Below are 20189 nucleotides of genomic sequence, written 5' to 3'. Positions count from 1 at the left end.
CCCAAGAGCCTTTGAGGCTATTCCTGAAACTGGATTTCTTGCCAAGAAGACAGAGAGGATTTTAAGAGGAGAACTAAGATGATATGAGTAGGTTAATACTATAAAAGGATCCTTCAGGTTGTGGTGGGACCAAGGCTGGGGTCAGAAGGAAGACTTGGAGCTTCCCACATGCACTAAGTACACTGCATCTAGCACCCAGACCCCTGGAAGGTGTGCAAGGAACATCACGGAAGCACACAAGCACCACAACACTGCCCATGTATACTATGATTACATGCCAACACCCAAGAGAACACATGGAGGACCTGGTCACTGCAAGGACAAGAGGAAAGACAAGGGCAGTGGGGAGACATTGACATGAGGGCCACAAGGGAAGGCTCCTTAGGAAGGCAGCAAGGTCAGCAAGGACGACAACTAGACTGGGCAGGGGTGAGAAGGGCAGAGAGAAGGGGACTGGCTTAGCAGGGCTCTTGGAGAAAAACTAAGGTGCTTGGGAATTGAGGGAAGGAAAAAGGTGCCTTTCTGTCCTTGAGACTTCAGGGGAAAGACCCATTGCTCCGTGGGTTACAAGCAGGGGTGCAAGTTCCCAGGGAGGAGGACACATTTAGCTGGCTGCCTTGGATTTGAGATAATGGCCAGTATTGGGGGTGGGGGTATATAGTACAGAGGCGTAAACTAAAATAATTGGAGACAAGATCTGGACTAGGGACACTTGGCCACAAGAAGCATAGATAAGAGGATTGATTTCACAGGTGGAGCAAGCAGTGGGCAAAGAAGAAAAAGATGTTATGTGAACTGCTAATTAACTAAGACCAGATTTTATATATCAAAGGAAAAATGTGGTGAAAATTCAAGTTTGGGGGGAGGATTAAGCAACTTTTCTTGTCCCTACCATCTCACTGATACTGCTTATTCCTTGGGAAAAAAGGCAATCCCAAAGGGCTGAATTTCCCCAGCAAAGATGGGACCTTTGAATCCAGGCCTGAAAACAATGGAAGCCAATCACCATTACCCAGGCCCTTTCCCCGCTCATCTTCTCTGTCATCCAGAGTCTGTCTTGGAGTCATGAATCATTCCCCCTTCACTCTTCATAGCACCCAGAAGACTCATACAGACAAGTCTATATGAGTGTTCAGTAAATGCCTGTAATGAGTGGCCAATGTCTGCCAGAAGATAGGCAACACTGCAGAACAGTTAACTAAAATCAGCCTGTGCTGGAATGTGCCTCACATGGCCTAACCAGCACAGGGCAAAGCCAGCAACTCTGAGGGAATCTAGGGGCACTAAAGGAATGAGCACCCCTCTGAAATGCACATCTGTGCCATCACATCAGTGGTGGGTGTGTTGTAGGAACATCATACACCCAAAGCATAGATGATAGCATGGCTGTTGCTCATGTTAACTCACTGCCAATCACCTTCAAAATCAAGGAAACCCCCAAAAAAATAGCAAGCCAGCAAAGAACTCCTTTGGGCACCCTGGGAAGTCCTGTAAGAACAGGAACAAGTCCCAGTGGGTGCGTGGGGTCTGCAGAGCAATTCCAGGTAGCAGGTGGCTGCAGCCAGCATCCCCACGTGAACGGTGCCCATACAAAACAGACACTCCACATTCACTCTCTCCGCTACATCAGATTGTCTCCAGAGAGAATCAAAGCTAAATGCAATTTAAAAGAGGTGCTACCAAAGCAGACAGATCAAAAAGGGTCCCCATAGATATGCTTGGCGCTAAAATGTGGGTACTTTGACAGAAAAAAAAAAGAATTAGAAGCTCTGGCTTAGGAAATGAAAAAGCTGTTGATGCCACTCGCCCGAGGCCTTAAAAGAACATGAACAAGCCTGCTGCTGGAGAGGCAAGTGATTTATTCTGAGCCATAAATGTTTTATTTATTACTTTAGGACTGCAGAATAAGATAAGTTGTTATTTCAATAACAACATTACACGGAGAGAAAAATCACACTGAGCCATCCCATTTCCCCACCAAAAGATATTCCTTGCCATCATCTAGAGGCAAATCGTTCGGTAGTCCCTACTGCCTGCTTTTCCCTCTGCACCTGCAAAGATTTTGCTTTATACAGAACAAAATTTAGGTTTCAAGATTTTGAACAACCATGTCCTCTGATCCAGCGGTGCCCCTGGCTGCTTTGGCCCAACAGACTGGTGTGGGAATGGAAGCCAAGATGGTCATGACTATCAGAGAATTGAGACTCCTAGGTGAGGGTAGAGGGTAAGACTTTCTGGAAGGACACACAGAGATGGCCAAGCCTTTGGAAAGAAAGGCCCAGAGAAGCACATCCCCATCCCAGAAAAGATGGTGATGAATCAGGAAGCAGTCCCGGGTACTGAGCAACAACCCCAGAGAGTTGGCCAAGTGGTAGGAGATGCTTCTCAAGTAGAGCCTCGTATCTGGGAAACTGTGTTCAATCCAGAGCACTGCTACCACCAGAAGGGGAAAAAAATGGATCATCCATGTGGGTAGTTAGGAGAAAACAGGAGGTGTGAGAGGTTAGAAATGCTAAACCACCAGTGATGTTTGGGCCACATATACATATACATGGTGGTGTTCAGGGCTCTGTGCTCAAGCTCACTCCTGACAGAGTGAAGGGCACAACATGGGGAGCCAGGGATTAAACCTGGGTCAACTGCTTGCAATGCAAGTGCCCTAACCACTCTACTATCTCTTTAGTTCAAAACACTGATGAAAGGATTTTTTGATGTTTTGGCCTAGACTTTCATGTAATTAAAGGCCAACACATCTCTTCTTACCAGGCCTCCCCAGGAAGTGCTGCCTGATTCTTTGAGGGTTTTTATTTTCATACCTTAGCTGAGAACAATGAGTCATGGGTAATAACATAACTGGTAAGAAATCCTACAGATGATGTTATATTAATTGGTAACTGACTTCATTTCAATGGCCCTCAGCATGCAAAAAATAGGAGAGAGAAAAGGAGGATTCTGACAGGTATGTCCGGCATTCAAGTACTATCATCCCTATTATAATAGTGAAACATTAGCAAAGACACAGCTAACAAAGTACCATCAGACATGAAGGTCAAAGGCAGCATGGCACCACTCACACTAATCACCAGATGTCAGTGGTATATTGCACACAAGTGTTATCCCCTAGTGTCTTTCTTCAGTTGGTGGTGATTAACAATGCAAGGTCCTATGTTCCTTTAGTTTGTCTGATTGGGGGCCTAACCTCGCAATGCGTAAGGACTTATTCCTTGTTCTGTGTTCAGGTGAACATACATATGTGGGGCCAGGGATCAAACTAAGGTTGACCACAGAGCCAGTGCCTCATCCCTATACTATCTCTCCAGCTCCAAGGATTTATATTCTTTTTGTTTGTTTGTTTTTGTTTGTATTTTGGGGCCATACTAAGCAGTACTCAGGGAATCACTCCTGGCAGACTTGGAGGACCATATGGGATGCCAGGAATCAAACATGGATTGGCCGCATGCAAGGTAAACACCCTACCTGCACTATCGCTCCAGCCCCAGGATACAGTCTTTTGGGGGCTATACCCGGCAACACTCAGGGGTTATTCCTGGCTCTGCACTCGGAAGTCACTCCTGGCAGGCTCGGGGGACCATATGGGATGCCAGGGATCGACCCAGATACTTCCCACGTTGGCCACATTCAAGGCAAATGCCATACCACTGTGCTATCACTCTGACCCCAGGATGTAGTTTTTTTTAATATGAGAAGTCAAGAGCATTTACTCATAATTGTGTGTACCAAAAGAGGGAAAAGGGAAGGGAGCAAGGAAGTCAATCAAGTCTGACTTGGAGTCAACAAGAATGAATGACTAACTAGACACTGAAATTCAAACTCTGATGAAAACAGCCACACCAAGGAATGAGCCAGCACAAAAGAGGTTGTGGGAACTGATGTCAAGACAAAGTAGAGCCTCCTGGCAGGTCTTGCACTAAACAGGCTTTATTCTATTAAGAACACAGGTGCGATCTGCCCAGAGCCACAGAGTTACCCACAAGTTAGTTAACCATGGCTTCCTGTCCGCGTAGAGCAAGTTTCAGGTCAACAGCACCTGTTCTTAATAACTAGATTTCTTTGTCAAAGTACACAATCCCTGCAGCAAGCAGACAGGCGGAGAAAATGCTATCAAAGACATCCACATCTGAGCTCCATTTCTTTGCACTCAATTCTTACTGCAGCAAGAGGCCTGAGAACTGATTGAGTCCAAGACTGTTCGACCTCCCCTAATGCCCCTTTGCCCACCAGTCACAAATCATGTCACTAACACTCTGTTAGCTACCTTATGCATTACAGGTACAGTGTTCATGTGGGCAAAGATACACACATGTGCACACCAGGAGACAATGAGATGCCTGTTTAGGTGGTACACTCTTCCTCTGGGCTGTGTGGAAACCAGGTGCCCAGCCAGAGTAAAACATAACAGCCTAGGAACTGCCTTCTCTGAACAGGATTCACTTCCCCACTCAGTCCGCAACAGAATTTTCCTCATAACTCTTGTCTTCTGTTGTGGCAGTGGTTTGGTTTGGGGCCTGTTTTTGCTATGGTGTCAGAGGGTGGTGGGAGTTACACCCAGACCCTCAATATTCTGCTTTAAATTCTATTCTCAAAGGGAATTGCCACCAGGCACAAATACAGTCATAGAGCTGTGCTCGCTAGTCAAACCCACAAGGACATGCCGTCACTGAGGACCTCTGAAGGGGTGATAACCTTTGTTCTTTCCTGAAGAAATTAAAAAACTCTCAGAGGTCAGATGCGGGTTCCACCTCTGCAAAGAATGGCGTGAGCACTCTAACTGGCATCTCAGTCTTCCACATGTTGGAGAACAGACCCGAAACACCTTTGCCATGGTCTGTCCTGTGTGCAATATGTGGGAAAGTTGTCAAGGCCAAGCCTTCAGGACTTCTTCAGCACTTTCCTTCCCTTCATATCACTTTACCCAGTCCAGGAAAAGGTAAAGGGCACTCCCTTGGCGGTACCCTCCCAAACCCAAGAAAGAGATGGAGCCAGCGATGTTCTTCATTCAGCACCTTGGAAAGATGGGCACTGCCACTAGAGGGCACTGCTCTTTACTCTGATACCAACAGCTACTAACCAGAAGATTTCTACCCCAAGGACCCTACAGGGTCACCCATGCACCCTGCCATCTCCTTCACATCTAGTTTCTGCCCTTTTCCTACCCATTCATTTTTACCCAACACCCTCATGCAGCTTCCAAAGCCATAAACCCTCCCCTCCCAGATCTTGGAGAGGCATCCAGAACAGTATGTCTCTTTAGCCTTAGAACTGTTTATTCTATAAGTGCACATACAATTATGAGCAAGTACATATCAAGAAGCACCATTAGGAGCCGGGTATTCGAAGCTGTGCATGGAGAGAGGCCTCAGCAGCTGTTCAAAGAAGCAGATGGACTGGAGTGATAGCACAGCTGGTAGGGCATTAGCCTTGCAAAGGATTGACCTGGGTTGGGTTCAATCCTCAGCATCCCATATGATCCCCCGAGCTTGTCAGGAGTAATTTCTAAGCACAGAGCCAGGGTTAACTACTGAGCACCAACAGGTGTGGACCAAAGACAAACAAAAGGCCCATGGGGCCTGAGAGATAGTATAGTGGTTAGGGCTGAGCACAGAGCCAGGAATAATGCTTGAGGCACAGCCGAGTGTGGCCCCCATACCACAAAGGAAGAAGCAGAGTAGGGAGACACCCTCTTTTCCCTGCCAACTTGTAAAATGTCCCTGTAAATGGTACACAAATGGTACACTTGGGGCTCCAGGATACGGAGCAGAGGTGGACAACTCTGAACCTCAAAACTCAAAAAATCAGAAGTTACTACTGTCAGATTCTCTGTAGCTCCACATCATTAAATGTCTGTAAGAACCAGTTTCGACCATTCTCTCCATAGCATTTGGTTCAGATTAATCACTCACACAGACAGTCCTTAAAAATGATGTAAAATCCCCCCAGAAGTTAGGTAACCCTCCCAAAGAAACAAAACAGACCTGTCCTTTCACCTCCATTTCTAACACCACCACTAGATATCCCCACCTACCCCCACACACAAAATAAACATACTGAAAATAAACATATTAGGAGGAAGCAAAGCAAAAGTAATTTTTAAACGAATAAATCTGTTTTAAATAATTTGACAAAAGGGAACAATAATTAAGTTTCATTTGCACTTATAAAAAGAAAGGTTCTCCTATTCCCCACCAAATCTGAGCTGACAAGCATGTTATTTAATTGCCCACAAATGAGCTGCTTTAAATAGCACCTATTAATATTCCCAATTTCAGCATCAGCATGTGCAGAGAGAGAGAAAGAGAGAGAGAGAGAGACATAGAGAGAGAATTGAGAGAGGAACCTGAAACTTGAAATGACTAAAAAGCAAAACAAATCATCCTTTTGAAATTGCAGGAAATCTGAGAGGAAGAAATGCCCCAACCTCTCCCTGAATAGAGCAGTCCACCCCCATTACCTCTCGTACAGTTGCAACCCTCATTTTCATGCAGAGTCAGAGGCCACTCTGAACTGAAGTCACAGAAAATATCAACTTTGCCCAAAAGTCCAGAGATGCTGGGAAAATAAAGCAGGAGGCAGCTCTAAAACTATCACCTGCACCCAGATTCACTCTAATCTCATGTTGGATGCATCTGTCCAATGCACAGATTCAGTAGCCGGAGACAGAAAGATCACTTTTCGGGGCCAGAGTAATAGCACAGCAGCAGGGCATTTGCCTTGCACATGACTGACCCAGGACAGACTTTGGTTCGATCTCCCGGCATCCCATATGGTCCCAAAAGCCAGGAGCAATTTCTGAGCGCATAGCCAGGAGTAAGTCCTGAGCATCACCGGGTGTGCCCCCCGCCCAAAATTACTTTTCCTCCTTCTCCCCATCTCCTTAGTCCTCCTCCATCTCCTCTTCCATGCTCCTCCTGCTCCTCCTCCTCTTCTTCCTCCTGTTCCTTCTTTTCCTCTTCCTGCTCTTCTTCATTTCCTCCTGCTCTTCTCCCTCTTCTTCCTCCTCCTGCTTCAACACTCTCCGTGGCCAACAGCTCTGCTCCGTATGCCAAGGATCCTTGTGTTGCAATCACAACAGGATTTCTCAGACCCACCTCTCCCTCCAGACTCCCTGACATGTCCAGTCCCAATAACCAGCTGGCATTAACTAGAGGGTGAGCAGGCACAGTCTGACACCTGACTGGCACCAGCCGTTGAATCCTTACAACTAACACATCTCCTGATCCCCATGTTTAGTCCCCATTCTGGAACAGATGTGGAGATTTGGCTGACAGGATCAAGGGCCACAGTGGATGATCCCAGGCAGAGACCCAGCTGGCAGCCACATTCAGGCACTGAGCCCCTGGCAAGGCCTGTGCTGCTGCCTTTTTTCACCTCCGTTGGGCCTTTCTGGGTCAGCTGCAAAAAAGGCCTCCCTGTTGTTCCTCTATTCAGTTCCAGTGTCTCTGCCTTGAGTGCTAGTTAAGACTTCCAAGCACAGGACTATTTTGCTCAGAACATTGTCCCCTCTGGAAATATCTTGAACTGCTTGCCAAAACTACACACCTCTCCAGACAAGGCTTCAAGAAGACAGTTTCCCCCCACATTCTGCTGAAATGATAGCTCTTTGCAGAGAAGCCAGTTTCTCTGCCCATTTAAAAAAAAAACCAAGCAACAATTCCAATCTCTGCCCATGTTTAAGTGCCTAATGTCGATAGAAACACTGACCTGTGGGATAGACGCTTTCTCAGATCAGGAAGAAAAGGCTAAAGGGGAGGAAATGGCGCTGCAGGTCAGAGTACAGGCTCAGTGGCCAGTAGCCGTGGACTCAATCCCCAAATCTGCACTGCCATTCAAGCAGGAAGTGGTCTCAAGTACTGCCAGGTGTGTGCACCCCCTCACACATACACAACAAAATAAAGGGAAGGACAAGCCAAAAGAGGAAAAGCAGTACCATTTCTGGCTGAGAAGTTTCTCTGTATTCAACCCTGTGCTCTGAAACCCTGCTCAGGCATGTGAGTATTCTTGAAGCTCCAGTGTGGAGAGAAACAGAGAAGGGTCACCCAGCTCCTAGAACATGAGGACACTCACAGCTGTTTTCCCTCTTAGATTCTCAAAATGGGTTTGTTTTGCTTTGGGGCTTTATCCCACAGTGCTCAGGGATCACTCCTGTTGGTGTTTGGTAGACCATATGCAGTGCCAGGGATTAAACCTGGGCCAGTCACATGCAAATACCCTCCCAGCTGGCCTTTTGTTTTGATTTCATTGGATCACAGGCAGGATATTTCCAGCTTTCTGATGTCTGGATTGGCTTGACCCATCTGCATCCACCAACCCTTCCTCTCCTGAGGATGTTGTCACGTGAAGAGATCCACACATACTGGAAAGCCTTTGTGCCGTAAATAGAAAAGGCCTGAGTCCAACGGAGCCTTCAAATTAGTGTTCTGGGGCCAAAGTGATAGCACAGCGGGTAGGGTGTTTGCCTTGTATGAGGATGACCAGGACAGACCTGGGTTCATACCTGGCATCCCATATGATCCCCCAAGTCTGCCAAGAGCGATTTCTGAGTGCAGAGCCAGGAGTAACCCCTGAGTGCCACCGGGTGTGGCCCAAAAACAAACAAGCAAAAAAAATCAAGTTAGTGTTCTACGGGCCTTCCTGTGCCTAATAGTCCCAGAAACCAGTTAAGACTCAGACCCAAACTCTGAGTCTAAGCTATGGCCTGAGACCCTGCCTTTCTCATAGGCTCCAGGGCAAGGCCTGAGCTGCAGGACCAAGGCTGCACTTTCAACAGTCATCATCTTAAGCCAGAGCAATAGTGCAGTGGGTAGGACATTTACCTTGCACACAGTCAACCCCAGTTCTATCACTGGCATCCCATATGGTCCCCCAGTCTGCCAGGAGTGACTCTTGACTGCTGAGGCAGAAGTAAACCCTGAGCACCAGCAGGTGTAGCCCCAAAAAAACAAAAACAATTAACAATCACGTTTTGCAAGTTTCTCAGACACAGGATAGAGAAGAAAATAATTGAGAAACACTGGCTTAGGATGATTAAGATTAAAACCAGGATAGAGAAGCAAAAGAAACCTCTTATGCCAGGGTCTGGGACAGGGAGAGAAGCATATGCCTCAGATGCAAAATTTTAGGGCTCACCAGGCACAAAACACAGGGCTAGAAATACAAATGTTAAGGCTCAGAAATTCTGATGTGAAAGCAAAAGGTTCCTGATGGGCACAGTAACGCAAATTTACTTAAAGGCAGGATTGGAAATTCATGGTGCCTCCAAGTACTAAATGCTACATGGAAATGTTGCCAAATTGGGGGTAGGGACCATTACACAGGCAGAAATAGAGCTGGCTGGTGCCTCAAATAAATAGAAAGAGAAGAAGGGGTTGGCTTCGTAAAGGGGGGTGCGTCTGACCTTGGCAAACACTGTCATACAAGCTAAGCCCCATGTTTATGTCTCTGTATGTCTCCGGAGCTGAGAGTTGCTGTGTCCTGCTTCAAACCCCGCTTTGAAAAGCTATGCATTGCAAAACGTGCTCATTGTAGCCATTAATCCAGACATCACCTCGGATTAAAAAATCAGCTCAAATTATTTTATATATTTTTGTTTTGCAGGCTAAAGCTTTTTTAATAAAGATACTATTTACAGCAGGGGTCCTCAAACTTTTTAAACAAGGCGCCAGTTCATTGTCCCTCAGACCATTGGAGGGTCTGACTATAGTAAAAACAAAACTTATGAACGAATTCTTATGCACACTGCATATCTTATTTCAATGAAGAAACAAAACAGATACAAATACAATATGTGGCCCGCAGGCCATAGTTTGAGGACCACTGTCATGACCACAGTCATGCGGGGGGACGCGAAAAATGTTTTCTTCTTCCTAGGGGGGCATGACAGAAAATAATTCAGAAGCACTGGCTTAGGATGATTAAGATTAAAACCAGGGGTTGGAGAAATACTAAGGCGCCTGCCTTGCACATAGCCAACTTGGGTTCAATTCTAGGCACCATATACACCACCAGGAGTGATTCCTGAGTTCAGAGCCAGAAATGATCCCTGATTGCAAAGCCAGGAGTAATCCCTAAGCTCTGCCATGTATGGCCCAAAAGCCCCAGCACACCACCCCCCAACAAAATAAATTAGGATGCCAAAATCAATGTGTAAAAAACAACCTTGGTGTTGATTTGGACAAACCATACAATAATCTGGGGAGAACAGGAGCAATGTAAACACGAAGTGGATACTGGAAAACATAACAGATTTTTAGTTGGGCTGGGTTTATGATAATAGCACTGTGATTTTTAAGTACTTATTAAAGACAAGTACTTGTGGCTAGAGTGACAGACATAATAACTGGGCTTTGCTTTATAATCCCTAAGATCTACCCTGAACACCAATGAAGCTGCTCACTAGCAGTCCCTGAGAACTGTGATGGCAGCGTGAGGTCACAGCAATTTTGGGAACCAACAAGTAAAAGGAAGTTAGGGGGGCCGGAAGATGACATGAAGGCCAGCACCCGTGTATAGGTATATGGGGAAGCCTCAAGTTCGATCCTCAAAAGTCACAGGGTTTCCCAAGCACAGCTGGACTGAGCAATCACACACACACACACACACACACACACACACAAACACACACACACACAGATGGGCTGAGGAGTCACACACATACACACAAACACACACACACACAGAAGCTCAATAGGCTTGAAAAACTTGCCCCAGAAATGATGCACACAATAAGTGACAAGCAAACCTCGAATGAGGCCCTGTGACTAGGAAGCCAGATCTGAAGCAAGAGCATGAGGGCATCTACCCATTGCCATGTAGGTCAGCTCCAGAAGACTAGCTCAGCTCAGAGTTCCTACCCCACCCAGCCCCCAATGCCCCTTGAGCCTCAGAGATCACTCAAGGGGGTTCTGAAGAAGGACACAGCTTTTGATCTGGCTCAAACCTCTACACAACTTTAGAAAAATCACTTCAGGTTAATTTCTCAGGCTCTTCGTCTGCACCAGCTATGAGGCTTGAGAGAGTAACAACCTTCACACATAGAGGAACAAAGAGTTGGCAAATGCTGAATGCTTAGTGTGTGGGCTCAGACAAGACAGGACCAACTGTATTTAGGAGCCTTTTGGTAAGTTCTCAGTAGAACTGACTCATAACTACTTTCTCCCTCCTTCTAAACCTGATGTTTTTGATCATGGAGCTCTGCAGTGAGCTCCTACCAAAGGTGTTACAAACCAATATACAGCCATCAAGATTAATGTTCTAATATTGAGAGGGGAAATATCCCCAACATTACTTAAACCTGAACACCCAGCAGGGTACAGGACCACAGGTACAGTTGCATGGTCCCTGCCAATTTAAGGTTGAGAGGTTTCTAGTGTTGATAGGATTTAAATGTCTCCAAGGAGGTTCTAGGAATTTGGACTGGAAACTCCAGAGACAGAAATAGGAGAAGGGGCTGGCCAGGGCATGTAGAACTACCAAAGGCATGAGCAAAGGACTAGGAATTGAGCGGTAGGCCAGGTGATTCCTGGCAGCTGAGGAAGGAGGTGTGGCTGGGAGATGGGGTCCAGCCATCCCAGCACCAATCATGCAAAGCAAGCAGAGCCAGGCTGAGAAAGGACCAAATCCCCAAAGAGAGGATAAAGCCAGTACCAATTAGAAACAATGGTTCAGACATCGCTTCCACTCAGCCTCTTTCATGATTATTTCCTGTTGGCCTATAAACTCTCCTTTACAGACTGTCTCATTATACATGGAAGGTGAAATGAATAAAAGCCCAAGATCTGAACAGACGATCTGGCAGGGCCTTACCTTCCTTCCACACTGGCTCTCTCTCAAATGACTCCATTACCCACCACACTTTGTACTTACAGAGTATGAGTATTTATTTTACCAATTTACCAGGATGACAAGCGTTTGTTGTGTCCAGAGATCTGGCAAGCAGGACACTAACATCCTTCTGTGACAACAGCAGCTAGTTAAGGATCCCATTTTACAGATGAGCCTAAGGCTAAAAGAATCCAGGGTCAAGTTCCTGGGAATTGCCAGTTCTGGTTGAAATTTTAAACTACAGAGCCTCCTTCTTTATGCTCCTTTTCACTAGAGGACACTTTGCTATTAAAGGGGGCTGGGATGAGTGAGAGATTATGGGTATACAGGTAACTGCTGATGAGGAGGAGGGGGACTAAATAGAATCACCCCCAAGGAAGCAGAAAGCCTGAGGGGAGGAATGAGCTGTCCTTAAAATTCAATTTACTTGCAGCAAGCAAGGTCATCCCTCCTTTTCAATTGCTCTTATGGAATCTGTGGGGGAGAATGACTCAGAGGGGAAAAAGCCAAGAAGTTTCCCTTGAAACCTAGGGAAGTGAGAATAGAGAATGAAGAATTCCCAATGGAGAGGAAAAAAAAAAAAAGCACAGTGACAGGGCTAGGGATGTGGGTTAGTATAGAATTCAGGCCCTCCATGTTTGAGGCCTGGATTCCAATCTCAGCACACACACACACACACACACACACACACACACACACATACACCCCACACACACTCACACAGACACACCCAAACATACTCACACATACTTACTCACATATTTAAATACACTATACTCACATACTCACAACACTCTCACACACAAAATAAAATAATGACAAAATAAAGCCTGCAATTTAAATAATTCTTGTGTTTAAGGCAACATCCCCCACAAAAAAAAAAATGCAATTTTTTTTCAGTAGATGCAAAAAAACATTTTTTTTCCTTAAGAGCAAATTAGAGTTTTCTCAATTAAGTCCTGATCATTTTGCAAATCTTAAAATCAACATAAAAAATAAACAATTATCATATGAATTCTCTATCAGGAGACATTATTACTTCTCTTTAGAGAAAAAAAGTCAGCTACATATAACAAAACTTTACTTGCTTTTGAGAAATGGAAAAGTGAGAAAATTTAGAAACGAGACTAAGAGACTAAAAGACAAAGAACTTAAAATTAGTCATTACAATGTGCTTCTCTTCTAGAATACTGCTAATGAACAAAGTAAATGCAATACAGATGAATCTCAAATTTGTTATGCAGAGAAAGAAACATTAAAAGAAAACAATCTATTTTATAGAATTCTATTCATATTAAGTTCTAGAACTGATGAGGGGTGGAGGAACTTATGGTAGAGAAACAATAAGTCTTTGGTTTGTTGTTGTTGTTTTTAACAGTGCAGGGAATTCAACTGAGGTCTCAGCATGAAAGGCAGGAAAGTTAACACTAAGCCCTAGTTCCCATCCCCCCAAAATAATTCAGAACAAAGGTTCTGTCATGGGTTAGGGATATGGTTGAGCAACAAGAAAGAAAATTCTGTAGACAGGTGACAAGATTCTCTCTTGCCAGGACACATAGGATCAGATGGGGTAAGAATGTGACAATGTGTAGTGAACATTCCTATGGGATTTGTATTATCATCATACATTTTTTTATAACTAGGAGGGCACTACAAGTGAACATTGCAGTGTTCATTACTGAACATTAGTTAACATCTAGTGTTACTAAATGTTACTAGAACACTACTAGATGTTCTAGAATGAACACAAGAACATCTAGTGTTCATTACATATGAACATTACTAATACACATGTTCAATATTTAGGTAGAAGTAAACTAATATCTACAAATTACTTTATTGTTTTGTTATTTTTGTTTGGATTTTTTTAAATTTACACCATGCTGTGCTCAGAGCTTGCTCCTAGCACTGTGCTCAGGGATCGCTCCTGGTGGGACTGGGGGACCATATGGGGGTCACTGGGGATTGAACCTCAGTCAATCATGTGCAAAGGAAGGGCCCTACCCATTATATTACCTATTCAAACCAGGTGTACAATTATCATATAAAAGACATTCATTGAGGGCCAGTGACAGTACAGCTGTAGGGTGTTTGCCCTGCATACGACCTACTGGGGACAAACCTGGGTTCAATTCCTGACATCCCATATGGTCCCCAAGCTTGCCAGGGGCGATTTTTGAGTGCAAAACCAGGAGTAACCCGAGTGCTGCCAGGTGTGGCCCCAAAAAAGTTTTGAAAAAAGTTAATTGAAATCTTAAGGCCCTTTTAAGCCATGAGCTCTCACATATCTCCCTCCTTGTCAAAAGGCTAATAAAACCCACTTTGCCCTGAAACCCTGAATTCCTTTCCAAACAAAATGTTGTCTGAGAATCTGTCTCACTTAAATCCACTTAGGCTAAAGGGATAGGTGGGCCAAGTAGAGGGGGCCAAGATTCAGTAAAGGTCCAGCACCAGCAGCAATAATAAGCAGAGGGAATAAAATCCCAGTGTGATATGAAGCCCCAATTCCTATGTACAATCAGATCAGGAGGTGATCTTGTCTCTCTCAGTTGGATCCCAACTCTTCACCTTCTGATGGCACCAGGAATCTATATCTACAGAACTATGAGTGTAAATAGCTCCGGATAGACCCAACCATCCAGCAGTGGTTCTAAGAATTCCTCCCCTGATTTTAACATTTATTTTTCTTTGACAGCACTATGTTTTTATAGAGTCGAGTAGAGTACAGTAGAACAAAAGCTCTGGACTGGTGGGTGGCGACTGCGACTGCAGATTCTTACCAGTGTTTTCCATACAGCCAATGACTTCCCCATGCCACTAGGCAGATCCCAGCTGTAGTTTTCTTCCAGTGGTTTCGGAGAGTTTTGAAGAACATAGTCATCTTCTCCTAGGGATGTGCTAGGCTAGTAGAGGCTAGTAGAGGCAGAAAAAGAAAAACATTACCCAAGGAAATGGTTTAGTGACTTTCACCATTCCCTCATCCTCCCCACTCCATACCCTCCTGCCTACCTTTTCTTCCTTTCATCTCCTTTCCAATTCACCTATTCTTTTTCCCTTCTCTAATAACCCTTTCCTCATTCTATCAGAGGTGAAATAAGCAAGGAGGAAGAGGATTTCCAGGCTTCCTCCAGCTTGCTCATTCTTTCTCTTTCTTCCTTTATTTCTTTCTTACTTCTCTCACCCTCCCCTCCTCACCCCCCTCCCATTTTGAGCCACACCCAGTGGAGCTCAGTTCTTGCTCCTGGCTCTATACTCAGGCATTACTCCAGACAGGAGATCAGATATGATGCTGGGGATTGGACATGGGTCAGCCACATGCAAGGCAAGTGCCTTCACTTCCGTACTCTCTCTCCAGCCCTTTTTCTTTCTGTCCTAATATACCACAGTTTATCTGTTCATTCATTGTACTTAAAATGCTCAATAAGAAATTAGTTCTAAAGGGTGTTATTCCCAACAGAAAGAGGCAGAGTCAGAGAGATGACTCAACAGGTGAGAGAACATGACTTAAATGTAGATTTAGATTGAGACACGTGTGATCCCTGACCGTGATACCACACGGTCCCCAAGCACCACCCAACTGTAGCTCCAAACTGAAACAAATACCAGGCTCTTAATACAAAAATATGTAGAGAGAAAACTCAGGAAAAAAGGAAATACATGTGGCTGTGTAAAAATGTTCACTTCTGAGCAAAGGACTGAAATTAACTCATGAAACATAAAACCCTAGCTACTTATTTTGGTTTTAGGGTCACACGTGTTGGTGCTCATGGCTTACCCCTGGCTCTTCACTCAAGTATCACTCCTGGCAATACTTGAGGGACAATGTGGTGCTGGAGACAGAGTCCGGGTCAGCTGGGTGCACAACAAGTGCCCCACGTGCTATACTATCTTGCCAGCCTCATCAAAGCCCCTTTAAGGATCATATTCTATGAAGACAAAGTGAGACAGAAACATCCACTCCTGTAAAGAAAACAAAATAGCTCTGCTTTACTGAAAAAAAAACAAAGGAGCATTGTATGTCCTTACTTACATAAAGCACTTACATGAAGATGTGTATTTGCTACTTTGTCAATTATCTCTTTAAGCTATTCTGGTCACTGTGAGGCTAGTGGTTAGACTAAAAACAGGAGTGACGCTAGAGCAATAGTACAGATCCCTAGATCTCCCTAAATATGTGTGATGCTAGAGTTAGGGGGAAAGGAAACTTAGCACAGAGGGTCCACAGAATTCTGATAAAGACAAACATGAGAGCAGGACTAAGAGACCTGACTATGAGGGCATCCCAACAGGGTGATGAGACATACAGGCCTGGACACCAAGAAAGCCTCCAGGATGTGTGTGTTTGTGGAGGGAGAAACCCTCCAGAAAGCACAAAACCCAGCCAATGGAGAACACAGTTCTAAGTAAAGAGCACCCATAGTGCCCCCAGATGCTGTTTCTACAACAGATAATCCACTGGTCCCACCTCTCTTTCTATTTCTATCTCTGCTCTCCTCACATCCTGCCCGGATCTCAGCACACTGTCACCCTCCCAGCAAACTCCTTCAAGGGAAAGACAAGATCCAAGGCACCCGGGCAAGAGACTTTCATCCCCCAGTCCCCTATCCCCACTCCCAACACCAAGGGCTGTGTCCACAACATCTAATGAGAGATGGCAGGAATTCAAAGAATTTATTATTGCCATAGTATCTTCATTAGGTACATGCAGAGGATGGATCCAGGAGGTCTTTAGAGAAGGGAATTTGGAAACACTTGGTGATGGGCTTAACTGTAGGAGGTGAGGGGTCTGCCTGAACTTGACTCAGTGGATTAGACTAAACCAGGAGTAAAGCCAGAGCAAAAGTACAGATCCCTAGATCTCCCTAAACATGTGTGATTAGACTGGGCATGTTCTATTATGGAGGAAAGTTCCTTACTAGCAGAAAACATCGAATTAGAGATCCCTGACTTGCATCCCTTTAAAATGGTCAATGAATGTTTGGATTTAGCAAACTGAAAGTAGGAGATATTGGGTAGAAGATATCAGACGTGGGTCTTCTCAGTGAGGAAGTGAAGTGAGATGCAGGTTTAAAAAATTCACCCAAAGAGCAAGGAGAGACAAAAGCCAATTAGATAAGAAATATCTAAGGTTGATGAAAGTCTGTTTTAAGGCCATCTGGGTTTCTGTGGGTCTCCATTTTTTCACAACTCATTTGTGATGATAATAACAATGGCAACAATAATAATGAGAATGTGGAGAGCCAAGAAGATAATACAGAAAGGTAAGGTGCTTGTTTCACATTGGGCTAGCTTGGGTTTGATCTCTGCCATCACACATGGTCCTCTGAGCACTAAGTCCTCTGGTCCTGAGTGCAGAGCCAGAAATAAATCCTGAATACTAATTTGGATATATCCAAAAATATTTTTTTATTTAAAAACATAAAAAATTTGAGAAATAATAGTACAGAAGATAAAAGAACTTGTCTTGCATGCAGATGACCCTAGTTCCATCCCTGGCACCACTTATGGCCCTTAAGCAATGCTGGGTGTGGCCCCCAAACCTCTCCCAAATAATAATGTGAAAATACGCAGACCACCTGGCTGGTGGGCAGGATGGAACAAGGGTTTAGAGAAGGAGCTTCAGTCGGGCGTGAAGTGAGAGTTGAGGGGAATCTTTTCAGCTCTGCCTCTATTTCCTGTCAAGAAAAAGAGGCTTCACCCACCATCAGCTAAGCTTTGGAGCAGCTCTTGTGGCTGAAACCATCACTCCTGGTCATCTGTGAATGCACTGTTGCAAAGCAATAGAATCACAGCACATATTCCATCTAAGTAAGCACTGGAACTCTTTGTTGTTGGGCCATAGTCGAAAAAGTTCAGGGCTTACTCCTGGCCCTGCAGTCAGAGTGGAGGGCATTAGAGGGGCCATATAGGAAGCCAAGGATGGAACCTGGGTCTGCAAGGTTCAAGGTTAGTCCCTTACCGACTGTACTAATTCACTAGCTCCAAGCCACGGAATTCTTCTCTTTGTTTTGCTTCATTTTGGGGTGCTCAGAGGTTATTCCTGGCTCTGCACTCAGAAATCACCCCTGGCAGGCAAAGGGGGGCCTATATGGAATGTCAGGGATCAATCAGCTGTGTGCAAGGCAAACACCAAGGAATTCTTAAGTCTCCCAAATTCTAGTTTTTTAATGTACCAAACATCTCATTCTGAAGTCTTGAGTGTGTGTGTGTGTGTGTGTGTGTGTGTTTGTCAAAGAATCCCCAGATTCTAACCCTTCTGGACAGTCGCCCTTGCAAGGTGGAAGTTTTTCCAGTGTGTGTGTGTGTGTGTTGCCCTTGCAAGGTGGAAGTTTTTCCAGTGTGTGTGTGTGTGTGTTGCCCTTGCAAGGTGGAAGTTTTTCCAGTGTGTGTGTGTGTGTGTGTGTGTATGTGTGTGTGTGTTGCCCTTGCAAGGTGGAAGTTTTTCCAGTGTGTGTGTGTGTGTGTGTGTGTGTGTTGCCCTTGCAAGGTGGAAGTTTTTCCAGTGTGTGTGTGTATGTGTGTGTGTGTTGCCCTTGCAAGGTGGAAGTTTTTCCAGTGTGTGTGTGTGTGTGTGTGTGTGTGTGTGTGTGTGTGTGTGTGTGTTGCCCTTGCAAGGTGGAAGTTTTTTCCAGTGTGTGTGTGTGTGTGTGTGTGTGTGTGTGTGTTGCCCTTGCAAGGTGGAAGTTTTTCCAGTGTGTGTGTGTGTGTGTGTGTGTGTACCTGGACGGTTGTAAGGTGGAAGGTGGAAGTTTTTCCTGTGTGTGTGAGTGAGTGAGTGAGTGAGTGAGTGAGTGAGTGAGTGAGTGAGTGAGTGAGTGAAAGAACTCCCAGATCCTAATCCTCCTAGACGGCCTGTGTCCCTTGCAAGTGGAGGTTTTAGAATCCCCCTGGCCAGAGAGAGCCCGCGCGGGTGCGGACAAGACTCTGGCTGGCTGCTGAGAATGAATGAACCACTCCAGGGCACCGTCCACGCAGCCTGTCAACGAGCACGCGGGAAGCCGCCAGCTCCAAACGACCGGACAGCCACCGCGGTGACACCGCCGCCCGCCCGCGCTTAGACCCACGCGCTCGCGGGACCTTGAGAGGCTCCATCCTGCACCCCGGGGCCCTCCGCTCGCACCCGGTCGCCGCCGCAGCCCGACTCCGCGCGGCCGAGCCAGGCCCGGCCCGACCCCGCCACCCGCACAGCCGTCCGCCCGCACTCACCGCGGCGCTCCCCGCTCCGGCCGCACTTCCTGTGCGCTTCCGCCTAGCTTCCCGCGGTCGCCTTTCGGGGAAAACTGTGGCCGCCGCCCTCGGGTTCCGCGCGCGTTTGTGTCCTTCCCGGCTGCCCCCAACTATGCTTTTCCTTCCTTCTCCCATCCAGCCACTGGTTCAATCCATCCACGCACCCATGAAAGCCTCCCGATGCCCAGGCTCTCCTAGGACCAGTCCCAAGTTTGGGAAACTTCTGTGCTTTCTCTCCAGCCCTTTTTCTTCCTTTTTTTTTCTTTTCTTTTTTTATTTTATTGTATTTTATTGAAACCATTGTGATCTACAGCATCCTTCATAGTTGAATATAGATATACAGTGAGTCAGGGCCATTCATACCACCACTGTCAACCGCCCTCCACCATTGGACCAAGAGTGCACCCTATACCACCACCCTTTGCCCTCTGGCCTATCAGTATTAACAGTCCCCTTTTAAGTTTAGATTGTTAAAGTTTAAGTTACATTACAGTTTCCTAAATGACTTGGTATTTTAAATTTTTTTAGGTTATTTTATTTTTTGCATATGTATTCTAAGTTTCATACCACATACAAATAAGTTTGTCTCCACAATGGTAATTTTTAATTATATTTTATTGAGACAATTGTGATCTACAGAGTCCTTCATAGTTGAATTTCAGATATGCAATGTGCCAGGGTCCCTCCCACCACCAATGTCAACTTCCCTCCACCAATAGACCCAGAATATATCCTATTCCACCACCTTTTTGCCCCCTGGCCTGTCGGTGTAACAGGCCCTTTTGGTTCAGATTTATTAAAGTTTAGGTTACATTATAGTTTTCTAAATGACTTGGGTATTTAAATTTTTAGGTTATTTTATTTTTTATATGTATTCTAAGTTTCACACAGTCTGTTTTCGTGCAAATAATTATATATATATTATATATATATAATATATATATATATTATATATATATATATATATATTATATATATCGGGTTTTGGGGTCACACCTGGCATCACTCAGGGGTTCCTCCTGGCTCTACGCTCAGAAATCGCTCCTGGCAGCCTCAGGGGACCATATGGGATGTTGGGATTCAAACTACTGGTCCCTCCGCATGCAAGGCAAAACGCCTTACCT

At 45.3% G+C, this 20189-nt stretch overlaps 1 protein-coding gene across 2 annotated transcripts in view; it reads right to left on the bottom strand.

Annotated features, from left to right (window-relative positions):
* The window catches only part of AGK (acylglycerol kinase), a 74750-nt gene extending 57087 nt beyond the window's left edge, over window positions 1-17663 (bottom strand). Inside the window, exons 1-2 of one of the 2 annotated variants that reach the window (XM_049774979.1) lie at window positions 17541-17663; window positions 14619-14751 (exon numbers count right to left, since the gene is read on the bottom strand). In XM_049774979.1, the coding sequence (XP_049630936.1) occupies window positions 14619-14719 (101 nt within the window). In that variant the 5' untranslated portion in view covers window positions 14720-14751; window positions 17541-17663. Of the gene's footprint in view, window positions 1-14618; window positions 14752-17414; window positions 17515-17540 lie in introns of those variants that run through there. The other variant, XM_049774985.1, reaches the window with a different exon arrangement.
* Between the last annotated feature and the right edge of the window lie 2526 nt (window positions 17664-20189).

The sequence above is a fragment of the Suncus etruscus genome, chromosome 1 (genome assembly GCF_024139225.1).
Source record: "Suncus etruscus isolate mSunEtr1 chromosome 1, mSunEtr1.pri.cur, whole genome shotgun sequence".
Classification (NCBI taxonomy): Eukaryota; Metazoa; Chordata; class Mammalia; order Eulipotyphla; family Soricidae; genus Suncus; species Suncus etruscus.
The sequence above is the reverse complement of the archived record's forward strand: the minus strand, read 5'-3'. Positions and strand labels throughout refer to the sequence as shown.